We start from the raw sequence: 24,992 nt of genomic DNA on the forward strand, positions 1-24,992 counted from the left end.
TGAGGAGAAGTACAGATCAGGGTTGGGTTATAAAAAAATATCAGAAACTATGAACATCCCGCGGAGCACAATTTGAATCCATTATTTAAAAAATATAAAGAATATGGCACCACAACAAACCTGCCAATAGAGGGCCACCCACCAAAACTCCCGGACCAGGCAAGGAGGGCATTAATCAGTGAGGCAACAAAGAGAACAAATATAACCCTAAAAGAGCTGCAAAGCTCCACAGCGGAAATTGGAATATCTGTCCATAGGACCTCTTTAAGCCATACACTCCATAGAGCTGGGCTTTACGGAAGAGTGGCCAGAAAAAAAAGCAAGCTGACATGTTTGGTGTTCGCCAAAATGCATATTGGAGACTTCAAACATATGGAAGAAGCTTTTTGGCCATCAAAGAAAATGCCATGTCTGGCGCAAACCCAACACCTCTCCATCTCCCCAAGAACAACATCCCCACAGTAATGCGTGGTGGCAGCATCATGCTGTGGGGATGTTTTTCATCGGCAGAGACTGGGAAACTGGTCAAAATTGAATGATTGATGGATGGCGCTAAATACAGGGAAATTCTTGAGGGAAACCTGTTTCAGCCTTCCAGAGATTTGAGACTGGCAAGGAGGTTCACCTTCCAGCAGGACAATGACCCTAATCATACTGCTAAAGCAACACTTGAGTGGTTTAAGGGGAAACATTCAAATGTCTTGGAATGGCCTAGCCAAAGCCCAGACTTCAATCCAATTGAAAATCTGTGATACGACTTAAAGATATCTGTACACCAGCAGAACCTATCCATCTTGAAGGAGCTGGAGCAGTTTTGTCTTGAAGAATGGGCAAAGATCCCAGTGGCTAGATGTGCCAAGCTTATAGAGACACCCCAAGAGACTTGCAGCTGTAATTGCTGCAAAAGGTGGCTCTACAAAGTATTACCTTTGGAGGGGGTGAATGGTTATGACCGCTCAAGTTTTCAAGTTTTTTGTCTTATTTCTTGTTTGTTTCACAATAAAACATATTTTGCATCTTCAATGTGGTAGGCATGTTGTGTAAATCAAATGATACAACCCCCCCCCAAAATACATTTCAATTCCAGGTTGTAAGGAAACAAAATAGGAAAAATGCCAAGGTGGGTGAATACTTATACAAGCATCAGTATCTTACATACAACAGGTTATTAAAAGACCAAAGAGTTTGGCCCACACCATGTTTTAATTTTCCCATGGAAAATGTTTGGCGATACGGGTATCGTCACAGACATAGGATGCACAAGGAGAGAATCTATGGGAGACAGAAAATGGAAGAAGGGAAAAAATAAAGTGAAAGAGAGGATAGAGGGGGACATAAAGTGGGCCTCTGAACGACAGCTACTGAGTTATGTCTGAAGTAAAGTTCAGAAAGTTCAGTCCTATAACAGTGCCTAAAGCTACATTCTAGCTAGCCGAAGTCAGCAGTTCCTTGGCACTGGACTAAAGATTAGCCGTGATTCCAGATTAGCACCTCAATCTCTCTTTACACGACCCTGAGCTGTCCAATATACCCTACCTGCCTGCCTTTCTGCCGCAGCACCCAATCTCAAGAGTATATTGGCTTGGGCATTAGTAGCAGATCATGTCCATCTTCAAGTAATGCCGGGCAAACACGGTTTGACTTCTATAATCTTGATGTCAGGGAACTTCTCACAGTTTTGCAAAGGTGAAATCTGGATCAATGACAATTAAGTGAGGGAGTACACTGTGATAGAAGACATAGAAATTATAGTTTAAATGTTGATTAGAGGGAAACCATAGTCAGCGCTGCATATTGGAGAGACAGAAATATAGCATTTAGATGGGAGTATTGTTGTTCCATTAGATTGAGAAAAATATGAGCAATATGGAATAGGGAAATTAATACGGCCTGGTGTACAGCTGAGACAATTTATTAATCTGTAGGTGTAACTACAACTTCCTTTTAAAGAAAGATACCCTCAGACTGCCTCTACAGTTTTATCAAGTGCAGTGTTTAGACCCAAATGTCTTCCATGAAGGTCTGGCTGGAGTAAAACCTTTCCGGTCAGAATATTGCACTTAATAACACTGTGGGAACAAGTAACTGGATGTGAGTACACTACTTCTAAACTAGTAATTATGACAGTATAACATCACAATCTGATGATTTGAGATGTCAATGTGTGTCTCAGTCAAGTCCTATGCAATTCCTATTCTGACTCATAATATAATGTGATTTCCCCAACAGGTACGGTTCTGGATGTGTTCCGGAGGTGGCCAGAGGTGGGCGCTATCTTTGTGGCTGGTGGAGAACAGCACAGGACCTAAGGAGCAGCGCAGACTGTGGCACTCTGCCAGCGAGCCCAAAACCGAGAGAGGCTGGAGACTCATTATGCTTCCTCTCTACGGACTTGTTGACTGGTAAGGCGAATCAAGTTGCTCCATTGACAGACTGACAAGTGATTTGGCCAATCACGGCCTTTGGAAAAACAGAGTGCAGTGTATGAATATGTAACACGGTCAAAATGGGGCACTGCTTCATTAGATTGTGAGATGATAGGATCATACTACATTTGAAACATGCATCACGTCAAAGCATAAAAGAACCAGCAAACCACAACGATGCATAATGTGTTCTTTTAGGATGAAAGAAAACACATTTCGGCTTTCAGGTCCAAAGACACAGTAATGCATAGCTTTTTTCTTCAGTTCTTCCTTCCGAATTTCAGTATTTACATTACATTTTAAGATAAGCCTCCCTTTCATCATGGGTCCCAATGGGTTTACTTGCCTTATACGATGGGCCTGCGGTGAGTACCCGATTCTCCTTATCGTGTATTTTTAAAACAGGGTAGTAAAAATCGATACAGAGGCCTCCATTCATCCGCCTTTTCCTACAATTAGCACTTGATTTTTTTGTTCTTCAGTGTTGAGGACCTGATATTAAAAATTAAAGAAAAAGAAGGAAAAAGGTTGGATGACTTGTTTCATCTCGGCGTGCTTGATTGGGCTCTCTTTATCGTTGGAGCCAAGTTAATCCTGGTCTTCAGATATTGATTCAGTTTCTATTTCCGGTTTTATGGAGTTTGTTCTGCTCACGTTCTTAATTAAAATGCATGTCCTTGCACCTTATGAATTCAAGTGGATTTTTTTTCTCAAGCATATTTTTTTCGCTAGGATTTTGGTCCGTAACAAAAGACAAGGAAGTAAGTGAATGTCTTTAGATTTGGCTCCCAACAGTAGTCTGTCATTTATATTCTCACTCCTCTGTGTTCTGCAAATGGAAGAGAAAAGAGCATTAGGTGAAAGTCACAAAATCAGATTTTTTTTTAAATTGGTTATTCTACCAACTCTGTGTGGCGCACATGCTTGGGAAAATAGGTCATTCAGTGTAGTAGATTTGTACATTCAGTACAGGGTCACAGTATGATAAATTGTGGTCTTCGTGGTCATCCATCAGTGTTCTATCTATTTGCAGTTTCAAATAGCAGACTATTATGACATGTCCTACCAGAGTACTGGTGTAAAACTCATTATTCAGGTTGCAATCAACAATGTTGTTTTTGAAGTATGTATTTGTGCTAGTAGAATGCTTGAGTACCACGCTTGAAATTTAAACTTAATTTCCATTTGAACCAGCATATGCAGATTTTATCGCGGAACAACTGTCATTAAATGTCAATCGTGCTACAACGCTGAATTTAAGCGTTATGGATTGAATCTGGCCTTTTTTTACCCTAGACTTGAATGATACACTTAATTAAGGAAGTTTATCACCAAGCAGATATACTTCATCTTCCCCTCATCTCAAGGACTTGAGTGATGCAGCTTGTGGTCATTTATGTTGTGTTCTAAATCCAGATTGTCTCTACTGTTCAAAGATCAGATTTTGTTTCTCCTCAGGTTCTGGCTCCAGTTCAGCGCTGACAATGGGCCAGGTCCAGGATCAGCCATTTGTCTGGATAACATCTCCTTCAGTATGGACTGCTTCCTGGCCTGTGAGTATTTCATTGATGTTCTACAGTACACATAATTTGTTATTTGACTTAAGCCTTTATTTTTTTATCACAGACAAAACAAGGGCTTTGTACCCAATCAACACATAACAAGTAATACATTCATATCTCCTCAACTTACCCACAATACCTGCTTACAGATGCCGTATCCTGCACAGCAGTAAATGCACACTTCTAGTGTATTGAAGGTTTAAAAAGGCTTCTAGAGTTTAGAATTTCCACAAAATGTCAAACCTGATTTGCCCTAACAAGACATGTATCAACCCCTGCAAAAAAAAAATGCCATTAATTATAATCCACATTTTAATTCACATTTCCTATTGCTGTAGGATTATTTTACTGCTGTGAGAAACTGGAAACTATACTGAACAAAATTATAAATGCAACATGCAATAATTTCAAACAATTTTACTGAGTTCATTAGTTAATTAGTTCATATAAGGAAATCAGTCAATTTAAATAAATTAGGCCCTAATCTATGGATTTCACATGACTAGGTAGGGGTACAGCCCTGGGTGGGCATTGGAGGGCATAGGCCCACCTACTTGGGAGCCAGGTCCAGCCAATAAAATTAGTTTTTCCCCATTAAAGGGCTTTATTAGACACAAATATAGATTGTCCTTTTATTGTCCCCAGCACAAGATGAACCATTTTTTTACTAGGCAAGTCAGTTAAGAGCAAATTCTTATTTTCAATGACAGCCTAGGAGCAGTGGGTTAACTGCCTTGTTCAAGGGCAGAACAACAGATTTTTACTTTAACAGCTCGGGGATTTGATCTTGCAACCTTTCGGTTACAAGTCCAATGCTCTAACCACCTTTCGGTTACAAATCCAACGCTCTAACTACCTTTCAGTTACAAGTCCAACGCTCTGACCACTAGGCTACCTGCCACCCCATGTAATGATTATAATGTTTAATCAGCTTCTTGACACGCCACACCTTTCAGGTGGATGGATTATCTTGGCAAAGGAGAAATGCAGACTAACAGGCATGTAAACAAATTTGTGCATAAAATTTGAGAGAAATACGTTTTTTGTGCATCTAACATTTCTGGGATCGTTTATTTCAGTTCATGAAAGCTGGGAATAGAATAACACTTTACATGTTGTGTTTATATTTTGTTCAGTATAAATACGGCATCTGTAAACAGTTTACTTGTTTAAAGCAAAAATTTCAGACTTTCATTAGCAGAAGACAATTTAACAATTTATTTAAGTCAATTAAGAACAGACTATAATTTACATTGACAACCTGTCACAATTATAGTGACAATGTCACGTCCTGACCTTAGTTCCTTTTTATGTCTGTCTTTTCGTTTGGTCAGGGCGTGAGTTGGGGTGGGCATACTATGTTTTGTTCTGTGTTGTATTTCTATGTGTTTGGCCTGGTTTGGTTCCCAATCAGAGGCAGCTGTCAATCGTTGTCTCTGATTGAGAACCATACTTAGGCAGCCTGTTTTCCCACTATGAGTTGTGGGTAGTTGTTTTCTGTTTTGTGTGTATCACCAGACAGAACTGTTTCTTTCTCGTTATTCCTCATTGTTATTTTGTTGAGTGTTCAGTTTTGATTAAATTTACAACATGAACACTTACCACGCTGCATTTTGGTCCGATCCTTCATAGTCCTCATCAGACGAAGAGGACAGCCGTTACAGAGAAATGAGAAATAATGGCTGTAAGCTTCAATTATATGTTAAAATATCTACATTTTTGGCCCGTTTAATTTTTTTGGTTTACAGTGTATAAATTCTTCTAGATGTTTACCAAATATACAATCATTCATGCACAAATAATTAGTGTGTATATGCCTTGATATCGGAGAAGGATTTTCTCCTGCTATATTCATACTTTAACGATTGTAATGTTCTGGTTAAGTATTTGAACAAAATACCTAATAAGCAGATAATTTTAAATATTGCCCAGCTCCTCTTGCCCAGCTCTAGACAAAATACATATCTTGAATTATGACTAAAGTCAAACATTGACATTATTTACTTATTTCTTCACCTCTGGTATCATTGGTGAGATATACACTTATCTCTTCTACATAATATCAGTATAGACAATCTCTCACTGTCCACGATATGGGTGAAGTCCGGGAGCTTAAGTGTCCACATATTCTCATACATATTAAAACTTGTCTAGCCTTTCCCGCTTTATCCATAACGAAGAGCGAACAACAGCGTCATGACACTTGCGTCTCACATTTGGAGAAAAGAAAAGAGAGAAAGACATGCTCTATACCCCTCTGTCTTTCCCTAACTCTCTCAAGTAACTGCTCTAACTGTGCCCAGAATAGCAAGCTGCCACTGATGCTGCTTCGAAGACGGACAGTGAGTCAGTCTTTAAGGAAAAACGGGTGTGATTTAAATGACTAAACCCATCTGCTTTGCTTTATCTTGGCCAGGTCGCAGTTGTAAATGAGAACTTGTTCTCAACTGGCCTACCTGGTTAAATAAAGGTTAAATAAATACATTTAAAAAATACAATTTCCCGAAAGAGACAAAATGAGGTTCTGCGGGGCGGAAATCTGCGGAAATCTGAAATCTTCTCCTAAAGTACAGTTGATTTCACTAATTAATCTGCCTTCTCAGTCAGGTAGGCAGAAAGTAAATTATGAATTGAGGTCTGGCTCTGATGAGGATATGAATTCAAATTGAAACAGGAATGGGGTGATTGTGTAGTTCACTGTTATTACTATGTTATTCATATAGTATTAAATCAGGTGTAGAAATGGGCCTCAGTACCAGGTGTATAGTATATTATTAAATCAGTACCATTGCAATCACCCTATATCAACACTACCTCATATGTCCCACTTTATATGTATATACTTTATTCTAGTCATGGCTCATCCTTTATAACTACTGCTGTACACTCCTTTTCTGTTCACATACTGTCCATACTGTCTATACACCATTCACATACATACACATTATATTTATATTCCGGACTCCGGAAGCTACTTTTCTGCACTTCTATCCATTTTGTAATGGGGTTTTGTACCATGTATTTACATGCTGTAGTTGTTACACTGCTTATACACACTGCATATTTATTTATATTCTGTGTTCTTGACATAGCTGGCTCCCTTTAATATATCTACTGCTGTACATATCATTCTTAGTATATGTTGCATCAATGAATCCTGTACAGGTATAGACCGCATTTGGATTACGGTTGGATAACGCTATTTGGGTTGTTAATTGGATTCGTTCCGACATTTCTTGATTTGTCTTAAAATGTGTTTGTATTATTTGTGCACTTGTTTGACATTTTACTGCATTGTTAGGGGCTACTGTAGTAACACAAGCTTTTTGCTACACCCACTATAACATCTGCTAAACTGTGTACACGACCAAAATAAACATTGATTATATTTGATTTTAGGATCAGGGCATCTACAGTGCCTTCAGAAAGTATTCATACCTCTTGACTTTTCCACATTTTGTTGTATTTTTTTCTCATTCAATACCAGATAATGACAAAGTGAAGACGTGTTTTTAGAAATGTATTCACACCCCTTTGCTATGACTCTCCAAATTGAGCTCAGGTAAATCCTTTGATTAACCTTGAGATGTCGCTACAACTTGATTGGAGTCCACCTATGGCCTGTTCAATTGTTTGGACATAATTTAGAAAGAAACCCACCTGTCTATATAAGATATCTCATTTGACAGTGCATGGCAGAGCAGAAACTATACAATGAAGTCCAAGGAACTCTCCGTAGATCTCCAATAATTGTGATGAGGCATATATCTGGGGAAAGGTATAAAACAATTTCTACAGTGATGAAAGTTTCCAAGAGCACAGTCGACTCCATCATTGGAAAAGGGAAAAAAATATGAAACTACCCAGACTCTGCCTAGAGCTGGCTCTGAACAAACTGAGCACCCAGGCAAGAAGGACCTTGGTCAGGGAGGTGACCAAGAACCACTGACAGAACTACAGAGTTCCTTGATTGAGATGGGAGAACCTCCCGGAAGGACAACAGTCTCTAAAGCACTTCACCAATATGGGCTTTATGGGAGAGTGGCCAGACGGAAGTTTCTCCTGAGAAAAAGGCACATGACGGCACGCCTGTACTTTGCAAAAAGTCATATGGAATACAGATCATAAGGCAAAAGATTATGTGGTCTGATGAGACAGAAATGTTGCTATTTGGTCTGAATGCAAAGCGCTATGTCTGGAGAAACCAGGCACAGGTCATCACCTGTCAAACAACAACCCTACCAAGAAGAATAGTGATGGCATCATCATGGTGTGGGGATGCTTTTCAGTGGCACGGACATTGAGACTGGTAATGATAGAGGGAACAATGAATGGAGCCAAATACAGGCAGGAAAATCCTTGATGAGAACCTGCTTCAGAGTGCAAACAACCTTAGACTGGGGTATATTGTGTAGATGGGTAGATTGCATTTCATCCGTTTTGAATTTGGGCTGTAACACAACAAAATGTGGAATAGGTCAAGGGGTATGAACACTTTCTGAAGTAAATGGGTTGACATCATCTATCACCAGGCAGATCCTCCTCCAGATGGCATCTAATCTAGCCTGGGTATCCACTACAAAAACCCACACTTGTTGTGAAATTTATATCACCTATCGATCAACTGGGAACGATATTGGGATCAAGTGACGCTAGGCTAGTCGCAAACATTGTTAAGAGTGTCAATACAGGTGTAACGGTTTTCTTTAGGTGAAGTAGAGGCGGACCAAAACGCAGTGTGGTAGTTATTCATGTTTTGTAATAAAGACACTAGACATGAATAAACTAACAAAAACAATAAACGTGGAAAACCAAAAACAGCCCTATCTGGTGCAAAACACAGAGACAGGAACAATCACCCACAAACACACAGTGAAACCCAGGCTACCTAAATATGGTTCCCAATCAGAGACAATGACTAACACCTGCCTCTGATTGAGAACCATATCAGGCCAGACATAGAAATAGACAAACAAGACATCCAACATAGAATGCCCACTCAGATCACACCCTGACCAACCAAAACATAGAAACATACAAAGCAAACTATGGTCAGGGTGTGACAACAGGACTAAGATCGCATCGTACTACACCAGATCTGGCGCTCATTGGATGTGGCAGGGCTTGCAAATCATTACAGACTACAAAGGGAAGAACAAAGGGAATCACAGCCGAGAGCTGCCCAGTGACACGAACCTACCAGATGAGCTAAACTACTTCTATGCTAATTTTGAGGAAAATAACACTAAAACATGCACGAGAGCATCAGCTGTTCCGGAAGACTGTGTGATCACGCTCTCCGCAGCCGATGTGGGTAAGACCTTTTAAACAGGTCAACATTCACAGGGCTGCAGGGCCACACTGATTACCAGAACATGTACTGCGAGCATGCGCTGAACAACTGGCAAGTGTCTTCTGACAAAGGTCTTAAGTTTGATCCACCTGAAAGGACAGAACAAATAATACAACAAATAGTGTTAAAACTCAAATATACTAAAAAAATATATATATTTTTCGATGAAATGTTTAAAAAAGGTATACCTTTGAGAATGATATCATAAGTAAGACTGGTGGAGTTATGTCACACATGCAGTTAAAACACAGACATACGGAAATGTCTGCTCTACCCAAAATTACAACCAACTAATTGCAACATTACCATAAAAATGGAGGAGGCAAGTTGAAGGGGAAAAAAGTAAGAAACTTGTCTGTCGGCCCTGCATTAAAGAACGTAAATGGTTAAAGAAAAGTCTGATAAATAAAAACCTACACCAAATTAATTTAATGACCAGAAAAATTGACAGATGTGCCATATAAATTTCAAAATAGTTGGGAGGAGATTTTCCATGGCACATGGTTTATGAATTGACACGCAAAACAACGTCGGATACAAAACATAGAATTTTTCAATTTAAATTACTATACAAATTCTTGCAACCAATAGCATGTTATTTATATGGGGGATACAATCTTCCCAGCTCTGCAGATTTTGCTGTGAGGAGGCAGAGATATTAAATAATTTATTTTGGTATTGTCCACATGTAGCTCGTTTTTGGTCACAGGTCCAGGAATGGCTGAAGAATTGCAACATTTGCCTAGAACTAACACTGCAGATAGCAATACTGGGAGATTTGAAAAGCCATAGTCAATCAATCAATAATATCATTATTTTAACAAAAATGTTTGTCTTTAATTTACCATATGTCAAAGCTATGAGAATAGAAAGGTTCAGTACTTTTGTGAAACATCACAGCACAGTTGAAAAATATTTGGCAAATAGAAATCCATTTTGTTAAGAGATAGATGGGAGGCGTTGAATGGAGCTGAAGGGTGGGACTAATAACAAGATAACTAATGTAAAACATACGGGGTCTGTAAAATGTACATAGGTTCAGAAATGTTGTGAAATAGCACTGTTACAAATAGAAACTGGATAGACATTAAACTGGATAGACATCAGAAATAGAGGAAGGACAAACAAGCAAAATATAACTATTGTAAAATAGATTGTGTCTGTAAAATGGGTATAATATGCATAAACTGAAGGTAGAGGCCTAAGTGTTGTTGTTTATTAGTTTACTCCTATGGGGGAAGGGTGGTAGGGTTTGTGGGAACGGTAAAGGTATATTCTAAAAGAAGGTATGTATATCTATACAGGTACGTGTATGTATGTATGTATCTATGTATGTATGTACAGTGAAGGAAAAACGTATTTGATCCCCTGCTGATTTTGTACGTTTGCTCACTGACTAAGAAATGATCAGTCTATAATTTTAATGGTATGTTTATTTGAACAGTGAGAGACAGAATAACAACAAAAACATCTAGAAAAAAGCATGTCAAAAATGTTATACATCGATTTGCATTTTAATGAGGGAAATCATTATTTGACCCCCTCTCAATCAGAATGATTTCTGGCTCCCAGGTGTCTTTTATACAGGTAACGAGCTGAGATTAGGAGCACACTCTTAAAGGGAGTGCTCCTAATCTCAGTTTGTTACCTGTATAAAAGACACCTGTCCACAGAAGCAATCAATCAATCAAATTCCAAACTCTCCACCATGGCCAAGACCAAAGAGCTCTCCAAGGATGTCAGGGACAAGATTGTACACCTACACAAGGCTGGAATGGGCTACAAGACCATCGCCAAGCAGCTTGGTGAGAAGGTGACAACAGTTGGTGCGATTATTCGCAAATGGAAGAAACACAAAATAACTGTCAATCTCCCTCTGACTTGGGCTTTGTGCAAGATCTCACCTCGTGGAGTTGCAATGATCATGAGAATGGTGAGGAATCAGGCCAGAACTACACGGGAGGACAACTTCACCGCATCAAAGGACGGGGCCATGTACCATCAAATCTTGGGTGAGAACCTCCTTCCCTCAGCCAGGGCATTGAAAATGGGTCGTGGATGGGTATTCCAGCATGACAATGACCCAAAACACAAGGCCAAGGCAACAAAGGAGTGGCTCAAGAAGAAGAGGCTGCGAATATTTGCAGCTTTTTGTTAAAAATCGCGCAAAATTTCAACGTCCTGCTACCCATGTCAGGAATATAGTATATGCATATGATTAGTATGGGTGGATAGAAAACACTATGAAGTTTATAAAACTGGTTGAATCGTGTCTGTGACTATAACAGAACGTGTGTAGGAGGCAAAATCCCAAGGAAAACTGTTCACAAAAAACACAAAAAAAATATCCCTCCGCCAGTCTCTAGTGTCTATGGCAAGGAAAAATAGATAGCGTCCATTTTACAGTTTCTACAGCTTCCACACAATGTCGCCAGTCTTGGCAATTGGGTTGAAGTTAATCCTTGGTGAAATGAGAAATAGGCACTTCCTGTCGTCGAGTACACTGGAGGAAGTTATGAAAGGGAGAATTATGGACCATGATTTCAAGACTTGCTGCTGTTGAATACAGATCGCCCCGTGCTCAATTTGATCGATTATTAACGTTTACTAATACCTAAAATTGGATTACAAAAATAGTTTGAAGTGTTTTATCAAAGTTTATAGGCAACTTTTTTAATTTAAAAAAATGACATTGCGTTTTGGAAAGCAGTTTTTTCCTGGATCAGACGGGCTTCATAAATGGACATTTTGGGTATACATGGACGGATTTAATCGGAAAAAAAGACCCAATTGTGATATTTATGGGACATATAGGAGTGCCAACAAAGAAGCTCGTCAAAGGTAATGAATGTTTTATATTTTATTTCTGCATTTTGTGTAGCGCCCGCTACGCTAATTATTTTTGTTTATGTCCCCTTTGGGTATTTCGGCGGTTGCATGCTATCAGATAATAGCTTCTCATGCTTTCGCCGAAAAGCATTTTAAAAATCTGACACGTTGGCTAGATTCACAACGAGTGTAGCTTTAATTGAGTACCATGCATGTGTGTTTTAATGAAAGTTTGAGTTGTATCGAGTACTATTAGTTGTCACTCTGAAATTTCCGCTGATGTTGATCCCTGTACAGGGACAGCAGCCATAAGAAGTTTAAGGTCCTGGAGTGGCCTAGCCAGTCTCCAGACCTTAATCCCATAGAAAATCTGTGGAGGGAGCTGAGGGTTCGAGTTGCCAAATGTCAGCCTTGAAACCTTAATGACTTGGAGAAGATCTGCAAAGAGGAGTGGGACAAAATCCCTCCTGAGATGTGTGCAAACCTGGTGGCCAACTACAAGAAACTAAAAATTGCCAGACTCCAGTCACCCTAGTCGTAGACTGGTCTCTCTGCTACTACACGGCAAGCAATACCGGAGCACCAAGTCTAGGTCCAAGAGGCTTCTCAACAGCTTCTACCCCCAAGCCATAAGACTCCTGAACATCTAATCAAATGGTTATCCAGACTATTTGCATTGCCCCCCCCCCTTTTTACACCGCTGCTACTCTGTTGTTATCATCTATGCATAGTCACTTAATAACTCTACCTACATGCATATATTACCTCAACTAGCCTTAGCACATTGACTCTGTACCGGTACATTGACTCTGTACCGGACTCTGTAGCCCCCTGTATATAGTCTCACTATTGTTATTTTACTGCTGTTCTTTAATGAGTTACTTTTATTTCTTATTCTTATCCATAACTTTTTAACTGCATTGTTGGTTAGGGGCTCATACTTAATTAGTTCACTGTAAACCTGTTGTATTCTGCGTATGTGACTAATAAAATTTGACTGGATCTGATCAAATTCGATCAGTCTGCACGATCAGCATTAGCTATCTGGATCTTTCTCACATTGTGATGCAACCCATAATATGTTGGAGTAGGAAAACATAGGCTACCGCATGCACATTATGCAGAGTATCCACTGTAGGTCACCGTAGCGACTCCAAAACTAATGTCACTGGGAATGTGGCTTCCACTGTTTTTCTAGGCATTTACATTACATTTACATTTAAGTCATTTAGCAGACGCTCTTATCCAGAGCGACTTACTTACGACTTACTTAGGCCTGGCACACATGACTGGATCATCAGCGCAATGTCCCTCCCTAGGATTGGAGAGTGCCAAGGACTGCATTTGGTTGGGAACAATTGGCTGCTCCTGGCCAAAGGCAATAGAAAAAAGCAGATTTCTGCAAATGGCCAATCTGTCATTTTAAGAGGTGCATTAGTCATGGTGCAGACCATCCACTTGAGACAATCCCACATAAACTGAGATATAATCATTGTATACTTAAAACATTACTCAACACAGACAGGTCTAATGCTTTATCAGGGGTGTGCAAGGAATTCTAAGGAAATATAATTTGATGTCCCCTTCCCATGTGGCATTCTCTTACACACACCCTATCCATAGGCGTTGCTGTGCATTATAATGCGTTTATTTAACCCATGTAAGATCAGCCATTTTGATTCAATTGAAAACTTTCTACATAGACTTATAAGCTTGATAATAGTGCATTATAAAGTCATGCTTATAAAAATTGGTAAAGCTGAATAGCTCTTGGCATTGAGGAAAGCGTTAAGAACAAATTCTAATTTACAATGAAGGCTTAGGAACAATGGGTTAACTGCCTTGTTCAGGGGCAGAACAACAGATTTTTACCTTGTCAGCTCAGGGATTCAATCTAGTAACCTTACAGTTACTGGCCCAATGTTCTAACCACCACCTGCCACCCCAAATATTAACGTAACATAAATAATGGCACAAAGTGTATATTTTCAGGAAATCTGCTGTAAAACTTCACACAAAAAGTTATCTAAAGCAAACATATTTGTTTACCTTTTGTTAATGAAATACTTTTTCTGCTAAAGATCCCTGTGCATATTAAATTATAGTTTTTAATCCCGGTTTTGTTAGTAAATGTGTTGCGGAGAATGGTGTAGCTAATAGGCTATGTGTTTGTAGACCAACTGAGGTGAATGAAGCTACAGCAACCAATGAGATAACGGCTGGGGTAATTTTTTTCTTGTTTTTGCTGTTCTCCAAATAGCATTTTAGAGTTTTAAAATTGTATAGAAATGCAGTAGCTTTAACTTGAACATTTTTTGGATTGAACCCCCCCATTTGATCGAGATAGTTTGTGTGTATGTATTGATATGTAGGCTACATGTGCCTTTTTTACGTATGTAGTGAGCTGTACTTCTGTATTATGTCATTCTATATCATGTTTCATGTTTTGTGTGGACCCCAGGAAGAGTTGCTGCTGCTTTTTCAACAGCTAATGGGGATCCTAATAAAATACCAAATACCCCCGCACTCCAAAAAAGTGTTAAATATATTTAAGATTCTTAAAAATAGCCACCCTTTGCCTTGATGACAGCTTTAGACACTCTTGGAATTCTCTCAACCAGCTTCACCTGGAATTATTTTCCAACCGTCTTGAAGGAGCTCTCACATATGCTGGGCACTTGTTGGCTGCTTTTCCTTCCCTCTGCGGTCCAACTCATCCCAAACCATCTCATTTGGGTTGAGGTTGGGTGATTGTGGAAGCCAGGTCATCTGCACTCCATCGGTCTCCTTCTTGGTCAAATAGCCCTTACAGAGCCTGGAGGTGTGTTGGGTCATTGTCCTGTTGAAAAACAAAATTATAGTCCCACTAAACCCAAACCAGGTGGGATGGCGTATCGCTGCAAACTGCTTTGGTAGCCATGCTGGTTAAGTGTGCCTTGAATTCTAACTAAATCACAGACAGTGTCACCGCAATGTACTCCCACACCATCATGCCGCCTCCTGGGAGCCACACATGCGGAGATCATCTGTTCACCTACTCTGCGCCTCACAAAGATATTGCGGTTGGAACCAACTATCTGACCAAGTGTCAAATTTCCACTGGTCTAATGTCCATTGCTCGTGTTTCTTGGCCCAAGTCTCTTCTTATTATTCTTGTCCTTTAGTGGTGGTTTCTTTGCAGCAATTCGCCCATGAAGGCCTGATTCACACAGTCTCCTCTGAACAGTTGATGTTGCGATGTGTCTGTTACTTGAACTCTGTGAAGCATTTATTTGGGCTGCAATTTCTGAGGCTGGCAACTCTAATGAACTTATCCTCTGCAGCAGAGGTAACTCTAGGTCTTCCTTTCCTGTGGCGGTCCTCATGAGAGCCAATTTCACCGCTTGATGGTTTTTCCGACTGCACTTGAATAAACTTTCACATTTCTTGGGATTTTCCAGATTGACTGATCTTCATGTCTTAAAGTAATGATGGACTTTTGTTTCTCTTTTCTTATTTGAGCTGTTCTTGCCATAATATGGACTTGGTCTTTTACCAAATAGGTCTACCTTGTAAAAACACAACTGACTGGCTCAAATGCATTAAGAAGGAAAGAAATTCCACAAAATAACGTTTAACAAGGCATGAAGCTGGTTGAGAGAATGCCAAGAGTGTGCAAAGCTGTCATCAAGGCAAAGGGTTTGCTACTTTGAAGAATCTAAAATCTAAAATATATTTTGATTTGTTTAAAATGTTTTTATGTACTACATGATTCCATAGGTGTTATTTCATAGTGTTGATGTCACGCCTTGGTCTTAGTATTTTGTGTTTTCGTTTATTATTTGGTCAGGCCAGGGTGTGACATGGGTTTATGTTGTTGTATTTCGTATTGGGGTTGAGTAGGGGTGTTGTATGGGCTTGGCTGCCTGAGGCGGTTCTCAATCAGAGTCAGGTGATTCTCGTTGTCTCTGATTGGGAACCGTATTTAGGTAGCCTGTATTCGCTTTGTATTTCGTGGGTGATTGTTCCTGTCTCTGTGTAGTTTCACCAGATAGGCTGTAATTAGGTTTCACGTTCCGTTTGTTGTTTTGTATTTTGTATCGTTATTTCTTGTGTCACTTTTTCTATTAAAGTCATGAGTAACCACTACGCTGCATTTCGGTCCGACTCTCTTCGTCTACAAACGAAGAACGCCGTTACAGTTGATGTCTTCACCATTATTTGACAATGTAGTACATATTAAGAAAGCCCTTGAATTAGTAGGACTTTTGTCTGGTACTGTAGGTTAAACATTTGGTGATAAAAGGGACATTTTACAAATCCAGTCAGTTTTCCACATTAATTCAATATCATCACATACATTTTTTTTGATTGAAAGGGCGTGGAAACAACAGTGATTCAGTTTTTGCCCAGTGGGTGGCTACCGCCCTGCCCCCCATGCGTACTGTATAAGCACATACAGTGCATTCGGAAAGACCCCTTGGCCTTTTCCACATTTTGTTAGTTTATAGCCTTATTCTAAAATGTATAAAATCACTTTTTTCATCAATCTCCATGCAATACAACCATAATGAAAAGTGAAAACAGGTTTTTAGACATTTTTTGAAAAGTACAGAAATACCTCGGAAATACCTTAGACTTGAAATTGAGCTCAGGTGCATCCTGTTTTCATTGATCATCCCTGAGATGGCTCTACAACTTGATTGGAGTCCACCTGTGGTACATTCAATTGATTGGATATTATGTAGAAAGGCACACACCTGTCTATATAAAGGTCCCCAAATACAGGTGCACCAAGCTTGTAGCGTCATACCCAACAAGACTTGAGGTTGTAATTGCTGCTAAAGGTGCTTCAACAAAGTAATGCGTAAAGGGTGGTAACAAGATTTGCCCCAGCAATCTCTGGTGGGTTTAGGCTAGGTTGACAGGCATGCTACCTCTAACTCGAAAAGCTGACTGGCCATGGTCCTGACCTGCAGCTCTGCAGTGCTCCAGAGTAAGAACACTGAGTCCTGGCCAGGCTGCAGTGGAATACCAATGTCCCAAGCCTCTATTATCTACAATACCAAATCTCTACATCATGCTTTACATGCTAAGAGTTCTGATTCCGCGGGTCTTGTTAGTGAGTCTCTTAGACTGGATGAAAAATAGATGGATCTAATCTCTATTATATCGTAGTTGCTTGGATGTTGTAAAGTACTACTATGCCGTCCATATGGACCGTCAATGCCTATGTTTATTAGAATTAAGAGTTATAGTTGGAGCATCTTGGTTTGCATTCCCAGCAAACATAATACACAGCCCATTATGTACTAACTATTTACAAATAAACACTTCATATTTATTTGCATTTTGGCTCCGAAGTAGTCAAATGTTTGGAGATCATATTTATTTGAGGATTACTGGGTCGGGGGAATGAGCTATTAGTGAGATTTCTCGACCCTGGAGCTGGGATTGCATAGTTCTGTCTGAGTCACATTTGCAGTGGGTTTTGAATATGCAGACCACCACCAGCTAGAGCTATAATCATATTGGCCCACGTCAAAGTATCAGGATATTACATTTACAGAAACCTAATCTGTCAAATGATGTAATAACAAATGGACTTTTTGAGAAAATCATGCTAGTATTATCAGCAACACATTACATTTACATATACTTATCCAGAGTGACCACAACCACATACTGTATCACATTTCATGTAAAACTTTCCTTAAAGCGACGTTAGCTGTTGAAACAATTAACGTTTCCTCCCCAGCAGTGTTTTGGTTAAAAGCGGGGGGATGTGGCTGGAGAAATGTAACTTAAAAATTCAAAGACAAAGCTTAGGGGACAAGGAGTGACCATCCATGATATCAAAATGATAGTTTTAACCTTGTTTTTAGACTATACAGTGTTTACCTTTACTCTTAACACTTTATTTTAAGTGGCACTCCAGTCTCCTTTTTACATAATTTAACACCTGAATTACTTCACAAAAGGCACATCTCAATAGGTGGTCAAGGAAAGTCATGACATGTGGAGGGTGGTTCTTTCCTCATTTGTTCTCTATTGTTCCTCAAGCAAGAGGGGAGACCACTGAGTTCAAAACGTCTCATCAAACCAACTCCTTGAATGCCCTATTCCTTTAAGTTTGCAGTCGTATCTAAAAAGCACTATTTTGCTCAAAACATATCGTTTTTACCTTTTAGCATGTATACTCTACTGTATTTATACTTGGGATAACAGGAAAAGTTCAAACATCAATGGAGCATGTCCCATTTATAAGGCATTTAAAAAACAATTTTAAGGCATTTACAAACAGTTTGTTTACAATTTATTAATCATTACTCACACATTTGTAGATGTTAGCAAGTTAGTTATTCACAAATGTGTACATATTTCCTTAAATATTCTGTGTTGTGTGATTATTATTTTACCAGGTACTGCTGGAATATCTACCAATGAATGGCATGTCCATCTTTTTTGAGAAATGACATGTCATTCAAAACATTTAAAGTATTTATAAAGCACATATAGCACTCACTAGATTAGGGGCTGCAAAAACATTTGACTAATGACTAGTAAATGGTTTATAAATGTGGGAGTAATGATACTAACTGCAGTGACAGACACACCTCAATGTACTTGGGTATACTGCATACCAGTTGATAAATGAGAGCCTGTAGTAGCCATTTATTAACTCAGCCAATGCGAAGAAGGTAACAACACTTTTTTGACTGGATAATTTCAACGAATCATCATAACACATTGGTTTCTAAATAGCAACAGGGGTTGGCTTTCATTGGAATAATAGCGTTAAACCTCAAATCCACTAATTCATGTGATTCCAGAGACGTTAATAGGAGGAGCGCCCACATTTTTTCTTGCCACCGTTGTCTGAAAATCATAGCTACCCACTATGGACAGGCGCAAATGACAAATTCACTGTTACTAAACCAAAGATATTGACCTTTTATACTAACACCACCAATCTGATGTAAAAATGTATATTTCCTGTAGTTCTTGTGTGGTGAAAAATCTACAGAGCTGAGATTGTTGTATGCCCCATACAGTATATATAGAATTCTGTTGGTGGCAGGAATATTAAATACAAATACTATTCACCCCCCCCAAAGGCAATATTTTGTTGAGCCATCTTTTGCAGCAATTACAGCTGCAAGTCTCTTGGGATATGTCTCTATAAAGCTTGGCACATCTAGCAACTGGGATTTTTAACCATTCTTCAAGGCAAAACTGCTCCAGCTCCTTCAAGTTGGATGGGTTCCATAGGGGTACAGATATCTTTAATAACTGACTGAGAGCTGACAAAAAAAGCTACTCTTCAGCAGCGATAATAGCTCAAATTGGACAACTGTTTCCAAAGATTTAGCCTGTTTGACAAAGTCAGCACTTTGACACCAAAACTCAGCTTCACACCTGCGAGCTACAGTGAGTTTAAAAACAATTGGGGAAACAAGAGTAGACCTTATTAACGAGAAACGGCGCAATGAGACACTTGCTCACAATGATAAAGTCAGGCACAATGGAGATTCTAATGCACCTTATTCATACGGTTGTTATTTTAGGCAAGCAAGAATTAGCATTCAGAGGACATTATGAGGGTAAAGAATCAGCTAATCAGGGAAACTACTTGGAAATAGTGGATTTCTTGGCTGATCATGACAGCACGTTAGACTGCCATTTGGTTACAGCTACCGTGCTCACAGGCACTTCCAGCAAAATCCAAAATGATCTGATACACGCGGTCGTGAATGTAATGACAGGTGTCATGAAGGTAGAATTGGTGAAATCCCCCGTTGTAACCATCATGGTTGACGAGACGATAGACATCAGCAATGTAGCCCAAATGTCTTATGTGTTGCGTTACACTACCGATGGTGATGTGAAGGAAAGGAAATTTGAGGATATAACTGAGGATAAATGGGCAGTAGCGGTTGCTGCCCGAATTATCAGCTTTTTAGAGATGTGTGAATGCAAGGCCAAAGTTGTGGCTCAGTGTTATAATGGGGCTGCAGTCATGGCATCTGGTATAAACGGAGTACAAGCCAAGGTGACAGAAACTATCCCACAAGTTCTGTTCATTCATTGATATGCGCACACTCTTAATCAGGTGATGTCGCAAGATGCTGGTAAACTAATAGAATGCAAGAAAAATTGGGGTGGCATAGCAGCATTTTTCTGAAGATCTGTCAAACTACTGGATGAAATATGCCAGCGAAGACTACCCAGAGTGGTGCCAATACGATGGAACTTCTCCTCACACTTAGTTTGCACTGTGTATGAAAAAAGGCTGAACTCATTGAACTCTTTGAATACATAGTGGACCATCACGATGACTTTGATGAAGACACCGTTCACAGCGCAGATGGATACATGATGCACCTGACAAGCTTCGAGTTCTGCTTTCTGCTATCCGCGTTCTACTCCATATTTGCATACTCCGACGTGCTGTTTGTAATATTGCAGAACAGGGAGTTTGACATGCAGTTGTGCTTATCCAGGGTGGACGACTTCTGCAACACCACAGAGAGGGAAAAGGTCAATTCGATTCCATCTACGAGGACACTGTGAGTGAGACCGGAGTACCAAGGGGGCGTACAACACATATGCAAGGAGACATTCCCAGGCAGTACCAACAGCAACACAGTGCTATCAGCGACAACATTGTCAGCTAAGAAACAGATTCAATGACCATGAAACGCTGATGTTCCTTGCCCTCCTTGACCCACAAATGTTCCCAATATATAGGGAAAACCAAGATTTCCAAGCGCTGCGTTCTCAAGTCTCAAAGAGCGCTATGGCCCTAATTTTGATTTGCCACGGCTTAAAACAGAACTCAACATTGTGTACTCAATGTCTGACTTCGAGGGTAAGAGCCTGCCTGATCTGCCCCACTTTCTCCAGCAGAAGAGACTAATTGATAGTATGCACCAATTGTATCTGCTTACCTGTCTAGTTTTTACCATTCCAGTGTCCACTGCGTCAGTAGAAAGATCATTTTCTAAACTAAAAAGGATCAAGACATATTCCAGAAACCCCACTGGACAGGCGCGACTGTCAGCTTTGGCTTTGATCTCAATCGAAAAATAACTTATTTCGGTTTTAAAATCAGAAGACAAGCTATATGAACCTGTCATTGCTGATTTCATAGAGAAGGACAGGAGAATGGACATTTTAAAATCATATTCATAATGGTGAGGGGACTTTTTGTTTTCATCTACAGCTTGCTTTTTGTTGCTATCTCGTTCATATCATTTTGAATACAATGTGTAAAATATTATTTGAACTTTAGATCAATGGTTGTGTGGTAAAAACAAGGTAATGACATTGCAATTGGAAGTACTGGGTACTTGACATTCTGTGTTGTGGTGCATTTCTTTATTGTTGCATGCTGGAGATAGAACATCGAATACAGCGCAACTTTTTTCTCTCTGACAGCATGTACTGTCCGTGGTCTTGAAACAATGTGAGTAGTTGTGTGTTTGAATTTATTCCGCCGCTAGGGATATCTCTGTTTTATTTATATTTTGGTTGGGTCAGGGTGTGACTAGGGTGGGTACACTAGTTTTCTATTGTCTAGGGTTTTTGTATGTCTACGTCTTGGTCCGATCCTTATAACGAACGTGACAGAAGATCCCACCACAAGAAGAGCAAGCAGCATGTTCAAGAGGAGTGGACATCCTGGGTTTGGGAGAAAGATGAGTGGAGGACATCCTGGACCTGGGAGGAGGTAATGACAGGGGACAAGACCCTGATATGGAAGCAGGTGGAGATAGTGCAGGAGGAACGGCAACGATACGGGGAGACACGGCTAGCACGGAAGCCTGAGAGGCAGCTCCCAAAAAACGTTTTGGGGGGGGCACACGGGAGATTGGCAGAGTCAAGGGTTAGACCTGAGCCAACTCCCCGTGCTTACCGTGGGGAGCGTGTGACTGGTCAGACACCATGTTACGCAGTGATGTGCACGGTGTCTACAGTTCGCATTCATAGCCCGGTGCGCTCTATTCCAGCTCCTCGCATTTGCTGGGCTAGAATGGGCATCCATCCACCTCCTTGGACCAGGATATCCTGCGCCGGCTCTGCGTACTGTGTCTCCGGTGTATTGTGTCTACAGTTTCTAGTCCAGAGCATCCGCGACAGTTCCTGGTACAGAGCCACAGTCCGGAACCTCCAACGGCGTGCCACAGCCCGGAACCTCCAACGACGGGCCACAGTCCGGAACCTCCACCGACGGTCCACAGTCCGGAACCTCCAGCAACGGTCCCAAGTCCGGGGTCTCCAGCGACGGTCCCCAGTCCGGGGTCTCCTGCAATGGTCCCCAGTCCGGGGTCTCCTGCGACGGTCCACAGTCCGGGGTCTCCAGCGACGGTCCCAAGTTCGGGGTCTCCAGCCACGGTCCCCAGTCCAGGGACCCTAGCGACGGTCCACAGTCCGGGGTCTCCAGTGACGGTTCCCAGTCCGGGGGCTCCGGCGATGTTCCGCAGTCCAGAGCCTCCGGCGATGATCCACGGGTCCGGTTCTACAATGGTGGAGGGATCAGCGTAAAGAGGGGGGCTGCGTCTAGAACCGGGGGGTTGTTGTACTGTCACACCCTGAGCTGAAATATCTCTGTTTTCTTTATATTTTGGTGTGACTTGGGTGGGTATGCTAGTTTTGTATTGTCTCAGGTTTTTGTATATTTAGGGCTTTTGAGGTCTAAGTGATTTGTATGTCTACGGTGGCCTGATATGGTTCCCAATCAGATGCAGCTCTTTATCGTTGTGTCTGATTGGGGATCATATTTAGGTAGCCATTTCCCTTTGGTGTTTGTGGGATCTTGTCTATGTCTAGTTGCCTGTCAGCACTCGTTTGTATAGCTTTACGTTTCGTTTTGTTATTTTGTTATTTTTTTCAGTGTTCATTCTTTAAATAAATAAGAATGTACACATACCACGCTGCGCCTTGGTCGGATCCATATAACGAACGTGACAGACTGTTTGTTTTGGCAAATGATTCTTTGAAACGACCCAACCGTATTTTCTTCTAATGTGGTTCCGCTATTGATATGTGCAACCATTGTGTATGTGTGCTGCTTCTGTGAGCCACAGCCGAGGCGTGGCTTCGGACCGTTTGACTCTGTCATCAAATAATTGCTTCTCCTACATAGGTCTGCAAGATAAAGGTCTCAAATCATGCTCTGTATACACAGGCATCCAAGGTCTCTATCTATATGTATGACGTCAAATATTTTTCCGCAACTGAGGGACTAGCTCCAATAGTCACGGTTCGCCACTGGAAGGAACTATGCTGCTTTCCATGATCGTCCATCTATTGAACTTTTAGTTTTCTTCAAAATGTAGTTAAATTTGCCTGGGTTCTGATGAATTATGACAGTTGAATTAAAACCATGAAGCGTTTATAAGTTATTTTCTTCAAGAATCAATGGGTACATATCATTATTTTATAAGACCAAAAATGGATATAGCAACTGCTGATTGCCCCTTAATAAAACAGCTATCAGAAAAATTGGTGATAGTAAGTGCAAGTGTTCATGCAAGGAAGACAAGCACAGCAGCATTAACAGATGTGCTCTATTTTAACAAACCTAACGCAATGGTAAATCGTAGCTCTGACGGTAGCGTTATAGGTTTGGGGGTGTGTCAGAAATATTGTTTATATTTTTACAACTGGAATTATGGGCGCAGTAGCCCGTGGTGGAGGGAAAAGGCTAGTTTTGATGAATAAACAAGTGTGTTGAGTGTGTTGAGGCTTGGCCTCTCAACTGGCCAATCAGAACGTGCTCCATGGCTAAATATGTGGTTGATTCAAGTTGTGTATTTACGGTCTTTTATGTATTGTGTTGTCATCAATTCAAATTCGAATTGTTAGTCCATTATTGCCTAGTTCGTTAAATAGTCTGCCCTGAATTTGCGAGATATGTTGAACATGTTTGCAGTCCACATTGTTCTAATTGCATTGCTTTAATATAGAAATACATTGTTAAAATGTAGGCTACAGCATTGACAATGATATATTATTATTCATTTAAATTGTATTTTACTAGGCAAGTTGGTTAAGAACAAATTCTGATTTACAATGTCAGGGACACAGCTTTTAACTTGTCAGCTCGGGGATTTGATCCAGCAACCTTGCGGTTACTGGCCCAACACTCTAACCACTAGGCTACCTGCCACCCCAAATATAGTGGCTAGGTCTACTGTAAATTGCAGTCTGGAGATAGTCAATACGAAAGATTACATTCACTACGCTGTTGATAAGGCCTAAAAAGACATAGTATAATTCTAATCGTGTTGTAATAAAAACAAAAGGTTGTTTTAAAGAGGCTATTTCTAAAAACAGTTAGGCCTGTAGGCACCATAATACAGACAAGGCAACAAGGGTTTTACGCACATCCAAATAAAGATCCACTATAAAAAGAAAGGGGGAATGTCGCTCACATGTGTAACGTTTTATCAACATCATAGGACCATTATACAGATCATATTTGCATTTTTCCAGAAATAGCAGATTAATTTGCATCCTGCTGGGCATGCACTGGTTGAATTAATATTGTTTTCTTGTAATTTCAATTAAATGACATAAAACCAACGTTGAATTGATGTCTGTGCCATTTGGGATTGCATTTAAGCCAGGTACATTCTCCCCCAAATTAAATCAAATTGAATGAAAGACATGTTTTTTAAACCAACAACAATATTTCTAAATATGATTGGGTCAGAAGCATAATATCATGAAGCACTTCTCTCATGCCATTGAACTATGTACACATGTCACTCTACATTTCTTTATGCATAACATTTACACATCTATACAAAATACTAGGCTCCTGTCAATATTATC

At 40.2% G+C, this 24,992-nt stretch overlaps 1 protein-coding gene across 1 annotated transcript in view; it reads left to right on the forward strand.

The window, feature by feature from the left end:
• LOC124034880 (ALK tyrosine kinase receptor-like) overlaps positions 1 to 24,992 on the forward strand; it is a 168,196-nt gene that overhangs the window by 38,992 nt on the left and 104,212 nt on the right. The window contains exons 5-6 of the mRNA XM_046348286.1: positions 2,230 to 2,402; positions 3,885 to 3,979. Of these exons, the coding sequence (XP_046204242.1) occupies positions 2,230 to 2,402; positions 3,885 to 3,979 (268 nt within the window). The remainder of the gene's footprint in view (positions 1 to 2,229; positions 2,403 to 3,884; positions 3,980 to 24,992) is intronic.

Source organism: Oncorhynchus gorbuscha, linkage group LG05 (genome assembly GCF_021184085.1).
Source record: "Oncorhynchus gorbuscha isolate QuinsamMale2020 ecotype Even-year linkage group LG05, OgorEven_v1.0, whole genome shotgun sequence".
Taxonomy (NCBI): domain Eukaryota; kingdom Metazoa; phylum Chordata; class Actinopteri; order Salmoniformes; family Salmonidae; genus Oncorhynchus; species Oncorhynchus gorbuscha.